This window comes from Eulemur rufifrons, chromosome 1, assembly GCF_041146395.1.
Source record: "Eulemur rufifrons isolate Redbay chromosome 1, OSU_ERuf_1, whole genome shotgun sequence".
NCBI classification, from domain to species: Eukaryota; Metazoa; Chordata; class Mammalia; order Primates; family Lemuridae; genus Eulemur; species Eulemur rufifrons.
Genome location: NC_090983.1, coordinates 54,898,916 through 54,910,081, shown reverse-complemented (window position 1 = coordinate 54,910,081; position 11,166 = coordinate 54,898,916). Strand labels below are relative to the sequence as shown.

The 11,166-nt window shown below is 38.6% G+C and overlaps 1 protein-coding gene across 1 annotated transcript in view; it reads left to right on the top strand.

Annotated features, from left to right (window-relative positions):
* The first annotated feature begins 10,868 nt into the window (after positions 1-10,868).
* Positions 10,869-11,166, top strand: part of HAT1 (histone acetyltransferase 1) — a 50,488-nt gene continuing 50,190 nt past the window's right edge. The window contains exon 1 of the mRNA XM_069471096.1: positions 10,869-10,919. Within this exon, the coding sequence (XP_069327197.1) occupies positions 10,913-10,919 (7 nt within the window). The 5' untranslated portion in view covers positions 10,869-10,912. The remainder of the gene's footprint in view (positions 10,920-11,166) is intronic.

Here is an 11,166-nt window from a genome sequence, read left to right as displayed (position 1 = left end):
AACTCCAAAATTTTAAAATCTCCCAGAAAATAGAGCAATACACCAAGAAAGGGAGGAAAAAGATTTTAATATAAATAACTAACCTGGGCGCCCAATAATTGACTTCTAGGAATTCTAGAGAAAATAGAGATTTAAAATGATGGAAAAGAAATTATAAAAGAAATAACATAAGAGAATTTTTCATACCTAAAAGTTGAGTTTTCAGTTTCAAAATGCCCTCTGTATACCCAGAACAACGAATAAAAAAAGGTTTCATACCAAGGTACATTTTGAAATACCAGAACATTGGAGATAAAAAGGGGATCTGTTGTAGTCAGAATGCACAGATACATGAACGAAGAGGAGGAGGTAAAAGTGGTCTCTTTCAGTGTCTCACTAAATAATCCACTGAAGACATTTTTGCCTCCCTTCCCCACAACCTTGGGCTCATGATTTATTTATTTATTTATTTATTTATTTATTTATTTGCTGGGCTAAAGTGCTGTGGCATCAGCCCAGCTCACAGCAACCTCAAACTCCTGGGTTCAAGCGATTCTCCTGCCTCAGCCTCCCGTGTACCACCATGCCTGGCTAATTTTTTCTATTTTTAGTAGAGACAGGGTCTCAAACTGCTGACCTCAAGCAATCTTCCTGCCTCAGCCTCCCAGAGAGCTAGGATTACAGGCATGAGCCACACCTCGCCCGGACTGGGCTCATGGATTTTTGAGGCCCTAGTGTCCAAGAGAGAAATGCTTCCACCAAGAAAGAGCATCATGGTTCAGATGAATTGGAAACTGAAACTGCCCCCTGGCCATTTTTGGCTCCTCCAGCTGCAAAATTAAAGGCAAAAAGGGTCACTATCTATAGCCATGTGGTGATTAATCCAGATCATCAAGGGAAAACCGGGTTGCTGCCATCCAATAAGGCAAGGATGTCTGAATCCCAACTGAGGCAACTAAATAGCGACGGCCAACCTGACAAAGACAAGTCCATAGTGGACTCAGATCATTTGGGAATTAAGGTGTGGGGCACTGCTCTAGATAATTAGACCTAGTCAAGGTGCTTGCAGGGATGAGGGCACGTAGAATGAGAGGTGGAAAAAGAAAGTTATAATTGTCAACTTAGGCCTCGTGGCCACCCACAGAAGTAGGGTTCAACAGCAGCTACGTTTATATTATTCTCCATCCCCACTCCATCCCCACTTCATATGAAGAGCATTTTAAATTTCATCATCCTGTGATGATATGATGATGGATAGGACTATGTGTGGCCCTTGTGTCTGTGACATTGATTGCCATATAGGGGATGATACATGAATTTCTTACAGGTCAGGTGACACCAGGAAGATACTGGGGCTTGAACTGCCTTTGCAGTGTTCCACCCAAAAGAAAGGACTACTGACTAAGGAAACCACAGCAACAAGGAACAGGAGTTTCCTTGTCAGGGAATTGGTACAGTGCAGAGGACCTTTAGGCTCACTGAAATAATTAAGAAAGTGTGCTATGTGAGAGGCAGAAAGAACATTGATGGCCAATGTCAGCTGGAGAAGCAGAGATGACCAAAACAGAGTATTAAGTAGCAAGATTCATTTCTTCTCTATTCCTCCTTCTAGCCCCCAATACCGGAGGAGTTAGCCTTGAAAAGGAAAGAGGAAGAAATATTCTAGAACCAGACATTCCACTACCACCACCAAACCCAATCTTAATGGGCTTGGAGAGGGAGGATGAGTAAAAAATTGACCATGCTCCATTCCCCATTTCAGCTCCCTATGGCTACAAGTCTGGCCAGCAATGGGGGAAGTTTTAAAACTCCAAAGTTTTAAACTCCCTGGCTAGGGAGTTTGAAGTCTAGCCTGGCTAGATTTTAAATAACTTTAAAGACCAAAAACTACGGAATCTGCCTGGGGAAAAGGATAGATTCTACAGAGGGAACAGTGACTAGAGATAAATAAAGCACAACTTCAGATTCTTTAGTAACCTGGTTATAGGTAAGTAAGAGTAGTACATAGTTTATTATACAATGTCAAGTGAATGAATCAGAACTTGGAATTGTATGTATGTGGCAAGTGCAATTGAATGAGTAATCTGAATATGTTAAATAAAGCCTGGAGCAGATAATTGAATTTTCTCTAAATCACAATTTTGCATAGCATCAGCAATGATCATATATCCAATCAAACTTACTATTATACTTCTTTTTGCTATTTATTTAAGATGTAAATAAATTTATTTATCGTGATTGCTATTTACAAACCCATGTTGGATGACGGATACTTGGTTATCCTCTTTGGACCTATAAATTGCAGGGGGTTTTTACAGGGAGGGAGATTGTTGTTTTTCAAAGATTAATACCATAGTCTTTCAAAGAAGCAGATAAACAGAGTGTGATCCCTCAGTTCCTCCTTTTTCCATTAAAAATTGAGTATTATGCTTGACTTTTCCCATTATCTACAATCATTCCAGTTTGCAGGGAGTCCATACATATAATTGTTAATATCACAGATATTTCAGAGAACACGTCTTTGAGCCTTCCAGTGAAGATTCCTTTGGCCCACCTGATGTGAAATCATCTACTCTAATTTAGTCTATCTCTAACTCCAATTTCTATAGTATCTTTGGTAATATTTGTATGAGGACTCCAATTTATGATGTCTTCCTCCTACACTAGAGTATTTTAGAACACTAGGGATGGGTGACAATCTCCTGGAACTATTTGTAGTATATTGATCTCTAGGAATGCCCTAACTCCTTCTTAACCCAAGACTGGCACAAGATAAAAAGAGGCAAAAGTTTATGGTTATCATTTTTAAAAAATCTTAACACTATATGACCCCAATGGAAAATATATATGAACTAGACAGCATAAAAATAGTGAGGTTCATCAAATAATGACACTTTCAAATTATAGCTATTTTTCTTATCTGTCACATGATTTAGATAAGCATCTGTCTACCTTGAATAAATGAATATGGTGTTGTAATGCGCTAAACATAAAACAAAATGATTTTCATTTGTGGTTAGATAAGGGCTCATATACAATTAAATCTTATAGTAGTAAATAAAATTGTCATTTGGTATTTAAACATATAATCTATTTCATTTAATAAAAAGCAAAGCAAAACCTAAGAAAATTAAATCATACTGATAATATTTCAGCAAATTGGACATTTGTCATCTCCCTGCTGTAGTTCTGTATTTTACTCAAAAGAACAATGTGAACTTCAAAATATGAGAATAAAGAACTTGAAAGTCTACTTGCAAAGGAAAAAATAGCAAAAATCTTTACCAAATGAAAGAAACATACAAATTAGCTCAGCAGGATTTCCACATATCCAAGGACAATGTAGATGTGCAGCCACAATTTTTTGAAAAAGAAAATTTCTTCCTGGTCTTTCTTAGGATTCTCTCTTAACAAAGCTTACATAAAACAAAATATAATAATTGTTAATATTTTAAAATGTTTTAGGAACCTTTTGAGATTATTATTACTTTTTTAAAATAGAAGTTTTCATTTCTCATTTCTCCAAGTATTAATTCTTTTTTCTTTTTAGAGATTTTTTTTTTTTTTTTAGAGGTAGGATCTCTTTCTGCCACCTAGGCTGGAGTGCAGTAGCACAGTTACAGCTCACTGCAACCTCGAACTCCTGGGCTCAAGCAATCCTCTTGCCTCAGCCTCCCAAGTAGCTAGGACTACAGGTGTGCCACCAAGCCCAGCTATTAATATTTAAAAAAATTTGTTTTGTAGAGACAAGGTCTCACTATGTTGCCCAGGCTGGTCTTGAACTCCTGGCCTGAAGTGATCCTCCTGCCTTGGCCTCCCAAAGTGCTGGGATTACAGGTGTGAGCCACCATGCCAGGCCCAAGTATTAATTCTTAAATAAGAATATTACATGTTTTTTAATTCAGATTTTTAGATAAGATTCAATAGATGAGAATATAACCTAGTATCTCAGTAAATAGCTAATTCCATTTATATAAGGACTGTCCTTAAGGGTCAGGCAGGAAGGAAAGGGGATGAAGAAACAAACCTAAGGGAGTGGGCCTAAGAAGAAAGGATATGGGCAAGCTTGAATTTTTTTTTTTTCAGACAGAGTTTCACTCTGTTGCCCAGGCTAGAGTGCCATGGCATCAGCCTAGCTCACAGCAACCTCAAATTCCCAGGCTCAAGCGATCCTTCCGCCTCAGCCCTCGAGTAGCTGGGACTACAGGCATGCGCCACCATGCCCAGCTAATTTTTTCTATATATTTTTAGTTGTCCAGATAATTTCTTTCTATTTTTTTTTTTTTTGTTAGTAGAGACGGGGTCTCGCTCTTGCTCAGGTTGGTCTCAAACTCTGCTCAAACGATCCACCCGCCTCGGCCTCCCAGAGTGCTAGGATTACAGGAATAAACCATGGCGCCTGGCCTAAGCTTGAATATTAATGTATTCAATACAACAGTTAATCTGAATAAAAATCCTTAGTAAATGTTAGTTCAAAGAATTTGTTCTAACTTCAAGTGAGAACTCAGGGATGAAAATAACATAGTTCCAGCCTTGGAGGAGTTATCAATAAGGGGTAAATAAGCTTTAGAGAAGGACCAGGCATGGTGGCTCACGCTTGTAATCCTAGCACTCTGGGAGGCTGAGGCAGGAGGATCCCTTGAGGTCTGGAGTTTGAGACCAGCCTGAGCAAGAGCGAGATCCTGTCTCTACTAAAAATAGAAAAACTAGCGGGGCGTGGTGGCACATGCCTGTAGTCCCAGCTACTTGGGAGGCTGGGGCAGGAGGATCGCTTGAGCCCAGGAGTTTCAGGTTGCTGTGCACTAGGCTGGTGCCAAGGCACTTGAGCAAGACTCTGTCCCCACCCCACCCCCGCTCCCCCGCCCCCTCCCCCCCCCCTTGATACAGCAGGCTTCAATGAAGCCAACTGGAGAGGAATGAGAGAAGAATATAAAAGCTGCACTTGGGGTGAAATGTGGGGCTACTGCAGGGAACAGTAAAGGCCTATTCCTGTTTGTTGTGGGAAAATTGTAGCAATTACCCATACCTCTCTCCTCAACTCCATAAATGTATTTCAATAGGACTCTGGATTTGGGGAAATGGTAGCTTACATGTAGTATCTGAATGTTTGGGTGCTTAATTGATTGAAGGGTAAAGAAGGAGGTAGAAATAAGGAGGGTAAGCTCCTGATGGGGAATAGCTAGACTTTCTCAGCTCCGTAAAAAAGCTAGAATGTGATCTGAGTTAACATTGTCTGGGGAAACCCAGGGCTACTGATGATCAGGACTTAACATACAAGAATACTCCTGTGTCCCAGAAAATCTTACCTTTAGAGATATTGTACCAGGGATACAATTTACTCCAGCAAAAGACAATCTCCTGGAAATTGTGTTGCTTACCCACCCTCACCAAAGCTATTCTCTGGTGACATCAGAGAACAATTTAATAAGAGGGAAAGGCCTGGTTACGCATATGTTGGTAGTAATGGGTTAAACATGGATGAGGTGCTTTTTAGTCTCTTTGATTCTAATCACATGCTCAAGGATGTTTTAAAGCAAGGCAACTTAGCAGCTTCCAATCCCAAGAACCATAAAGTACTTGAACAAAAGTGAAGGCTTAATTATTTGGAGGGGAAATTGCATTCTTGGTGATGCTGCTCAGTCACTTAACAAACATTTAATAGGTATTAACCATCAGACACAGTGACTTTCTCTGCAAAGTATTTCATGAAGGAAATTATCCCTTTCTACAGCAATAAAAGTGATAAAAAAGTAGAAAAACATAGAACCAATCTGAGAGACTTGGGCCATAATACTACCTCTATCAGTTACTTGCTGAGTTACCTCAAGCAAGAGTGTAGAATTAAGTCAGGGATGATCTGCTGGGACATAAAGTATTAAAATTGAGTATTCACAATTTTTTATTGTGTAAAAACATTAAACAGTTAACAATCATGATATTTAATATATGAATTAGCAGTAGTAAAAAACGTATTTATGAGGAGAGATGACCAAAAGTTTCTATGCACACATATGCCACATAAAAGTATATGACAATGACTGGATTACCTGATTTTTAAAATCACTTTGCTCTAAAATCCCTGATTCTGTATTATTCAATATACCTTACAAAATTTAATTTTATAAAGATATAAAAAAGCAAACCTTTTATTCTTTAAATACATGCTAACTCTACCAACTCACCCTTATGCCTAATGAAGCAGGTTCTCTTTGTATTATATGGTGCCAGTTGGCATGACCCTCTATGGTCCCCAACCCCCAGACCTTGGCCCAGTACCAGTCCTTGGCCTATTAGGACAGGGGCTGAGAATCACTGCCTGAGCTCTGCACCACCTTTCCCAGACCCTTAGGCTGTGGAAAAATTATCTTCCATGAAACCAGTCCCTGGTGCCAAAAAGGTTGGGGACTGAAAGAAACTGGCAAAGAGATTTTCCGGAAGTCCTGTGTTGATGAGATTAATGACATTAAAATCTAGATCCCTTAGCAAAATTTTCAGAAAGAATCCCTTTAATTTTCATTAATTTGCACAGTGACTAGTTGGTTTAGCTTGTTGACAACTTTATATATTCCCTCAAAATTCTAATTTGTAAAAAGAATTAGAGAAAACACTACTATAAAACTAAAGTTTCTTATATGATTCTTTTAAGGTTTATGAAGTAAACACTGAACAGCATTGTATAGCTGGTATGAAGCTTGTTGTTTTATGTGTCCATATCATGGGAAGTTAAAAGTCTTGCTGTACGTAGTAATATAGACAAAAAGGTTACAAAGCAGTTGACTGAAAACCAATCTATTAAAATGACAGATTTTATAACAATGTGAATATTTTTAACACTACTGAACTGTACACCTAAAAATGGTTAAGATAGTCAATTTTATGGTTTTTTTGGCCATAATTTTAAAAAAGATATATTGACTAAAACAATACATCAGTTTAAAATGAATATTTCTAGTCATAATTGTCACTTTTTAGTCTTATTTCTTTAATATTTGATTTTTTTTTTTTTTTTAGAGGAGGGGTCTCTCTGTTGCCCAGGCTGGTCTCAAACTGCTGGGCTCAAAGCAATCCTCCTACTGAGCTTCCTGAAGAGCTGGCCCAGCCATGTGCCCACCACATCCAGCTAACTTTGATAAAGTTTCTTCACCTTCCCCTCACCCTGAGCTCCTCTACATTAAGAAACAAAACAAAAGCAAAAAAATTTAAAACAGAAAGTAATGGTCATTTTTTTGTTGGCTAAAACTGAAAAAAGAATATTTGAAATAAAATTTTAATCACAGAATGTATAATATCACAGTTATCATTACATTGCTTATCCTAAGTAGACAAATACATAATTAATGCCATTCTAATAGATTATAGTTTCCAAAAATAAGCCATACATCACTGGATGGTCATTTTGTAAATAGGTATTCACAGTTACAGTGCTCTTCTTTTATTTTGGCCAATCTTTGCTTGCAAATAATGACAAAATGCAAAACTGGAAACATTAATTTTCAACTGATTGTTCCTACTGTCAATTAAACAGCTTCCCTTTGATTCTGTGTACCATAATTTGTAGAATGTGGAAAAGAAGCTAAGGAGTTAGCAACCATGTTTAAAAACCTCCAAAAAGATGGGTGTTTCTAATTATGAGAAAAACCAATACAGCATTAAAAGAAGCACACAGTATTTTTAAAAAACCTCATTAATTTCCCTTTCCAAAAGGCAACTGCAGTTAAACTTGTTAGGTATGCATTCAGATGTTCTCTATGTTTATAACAAAATATATTTTATATAAATGAAATAATATTACATTCTTGTGCAATTTATCTTTTAACCAATTATATAGGAGATATTTTTCCAAATCAGAACATAATTACTCACCCCTTTTGATGGATGCTTAGGCTATTTCCAGCTTACCAGTAAAAATAATACTGCATTGAACATCTTTATATATCTTTGCATTCTTGTGCAAATAGTTTTGTAGTACAGAATATGCAAGTTGAAAATTTTGTTACAATTGTAAAAATTTGTTAAAATTGCTAAATTACTTCTCAAAAAGTACTAGTTTAGACACCTATGGGTAGAGAATTAAAGAAAAGAATGTCCAAACTGTTGGTAATTTGTGTGTCTTTAGGTTATTCCTGTTACAGTATTTTTCAATATGAGCAGGTATATTTTTCTTTTCTTCCTTTTTGTATCCCATTTGGAAGTCATCTAGCTGGACAGGGGTTTCTGGATAATTGTTCTGGGAACTGAAACTCATAACCCTACCCTCACTAGCACTATGAGCTAAACAAATGAATTAACTAACTATTGTTAGTTATTTGTCTGTGGAGAGGTATATATTTTGAAATAAAGACATATTAAGTACCTGCATTTTTCTTTTAGATCTTAGATTTCCTACATCTATTTTCTGTTGACCATATTTTTTAAACCACATAAAACAATATCTCTTCTGGAGGTTTCAAGACAGGAAGGTAAGATTTACTAGTCCACGTGCATTTGAGCCTATACCATCATGTGATTGCTAGCTCATTTCTAGTAGTGTAATATGGCTTTTTCTCTGGAGAAAATGCTGTTTCCAGACCTCCTATACTAGAATAAATGTTATCATAGTACTACTACCTTATACTTACATAGAATTTTAGAGTTTACAAAGTTCTTTCATAAATATTATTCTATTTGATTTTCACAACAACATAGTGTGGCAACTGGGAAGGTATTATTATACCCACTTCATAGATGAAACAAGATTGAAATACCATGAAGTAGTAGAACTGAGACTAGTAGGGTATTAAACTTTCCATAAGACTATGCTGCCTTTTTCATATATATCAGGACAGCATATTTCTTTTGTAGAAATTTTATTCCATGGTTGTAACAGTTTACCTTTAGAACAAGGTAAAATATAAATTAAAACAGGAAAAAAAATCCCTACAAAAAAAAAGGGAACGCTTTTTTTTTTTTTACTTTTTTGGGTAATTTTACTATTACCTTTCTGAAAGAAGTCATTGTTACTTTTTTTATCTTTTAGGTAAACTGTACCTAAATATGTCTTCTGTGACATTTAAAAAAAAAAATGTATGTGGGCCGGGCGCGGTGGCTCACGCCTGTAATCCTAGCACTCTGGGAGGCCGAGGCGGGCGGATCGCTGGAGCTCAGGAGTTCGAGACCAGCCTGAGCAAGATCGAGACCCCGTCTCTACTAAAAATAAAAAGAAATTATCTGGCCAACTAAAAATATATATAGAAAAAAAAATTAGCCGGGCATAGTGGCGCATGCCTGTAGTCCCAGCTACTCGGGAGGCTGAGGCAGTAGGATTGCTTCAGCCCAGGAGTTTGAGGTTGCTGTGAGCTAGGCTGACGCCACGGCACTCACTCTAGCCCGGGCAACAGAGCAAGACTCTGTCTCAAAAAAAAAAAAAAAAGAAAAGAAAAAAAGTGTGTGAACAGTTCTAAGATAAGGACAATCTAAAACTGCCCTCAATTCTGCAAGCAGATCACATTAAATGCTAGTCACACAATATATCAGTAAGTTTCATAACATTTCTTCCCTGCAACTAACCATAACATAATGTCATAGGACTAATCATCTGTTTCAGATTTGCTAAAGACATAAATTCCTCCTGATTTCTTATAAGGATAATAATAAGTGGTCAGCTAGTGACTGATCTATAGGTAAGGTGATTTTGAAAAGAAATGAATCTTGCCATTTTGAAAAAAAAGATTGTCTTCCTTTTTTGATCCATAATGTCATCAGTAGCATTGATTTCAGTTTTCTGTCTTAACATTATGACTGTAATTTCTTGTGTATCATTTGGTTTAAAGAAAAAGAATCTGGGCATTCTCAGTAGCTTTTCTGATCTTTATCTTCAGGAAGGCTATCTGTATATAAACCTCAAACAAATAAATACTGGACTGCGTATCTGGTGAACTGGGCTCTGCATAGGCTGTATACTAAGAGGGTGAACTTGGGCAATTTATATTTTCTGGGCTTTGGTTTCCTCATCTCTAAAATGAGAGAGCATGTTAGTTCTAGACTTCATCCCAAATGTCCATTTTAGCTTTAGCATGCATCGTTGTAAAACCTACGAACAAACACTTGTAGAGATAAGGGATTCTAGTGTATAGACAACATTGTGGGAATATTTATGGATACTTAAATAGTGGTTTATCCTCTGGGAGAAACAGTTTCAACAGCTACTAAATACTAACAAGGCCTACGCCCAAAACCAGGTAGAATCCTGTGACGTAATTCAAGCCACTGGGACTTGAGACATGCACGACTAAATCAAGCCACCTGAGGTATTATTAGGTAACGATTTTGGTGCACTAAATAGTTGCCTAGTAAGCTTAAGAGTGAAAGCAGAGTACCTAAATATCACATTATATACTGCTAAAAACATGAGAAAGGAAAAACAATGTTAAAATTTACGGCAAAAGTAGAAACAAATAAGGAAAATAAGGGAAAATTTCTCTCGCAACTGAAACGCAACCCTTACATACCTACGTAAAGCTAGGACTCTGGTTTGGATCATTGTTCAGGCCAAGGGGAAAGTTTCCAACCAGTCTCCAAAACCTTTCGGGGAGCGGGGGTATGGAAAACAGCACTACGGTGTTTGTAGCATTCAAAACAACCCCCACAGAAACTCTGCTCCGCCAGCGAGCACCTCAACACACAGGGTCCCATTTACGGCCTCCTACACTTCAGGCCTGCGAAGTGTCTGACGGCACTGGCGGTGGCTAGGCAACGGTCCGCGCGTTCTTCGCGGCTTTAGCCCCGCCTCTCGAGGCCCTTCCACCACCGCGCGCCTCGACACTCCTCCCTTCATTGGCTAGCGTCACGCTGGGGGTGGGCGGGGGAAAATGTGTCAGACAGTGCGGTCACTTCCGGCCCGGGAGCGCGCGGGTTGATTCGTCCTTCCTCAGCCGCGGGTGCTCGCAGCTCGGAAATGGCGGGTAAGTTCCCGGGAAAAGTTTAGCAAGGGGAGGAGGCGGGCAGATCTGGGAAAGAACGCCGAGACTGTGGTGACAGTGCCCGCCTGGAACTTTCAGGCTTTAGCTTGGGTTCTAGAAGGCCTGCTTTGGACGGGAACTGCGGAACTCTCAGCCCAGCTGCCTGTCGGCCGCAGTCCGCGCCCCCGCCCCCAACTGCTCGGGGTTCTGTGCCTTCTCCGAGCAAATCGGCCCCAGCGGAGGGCCGAAG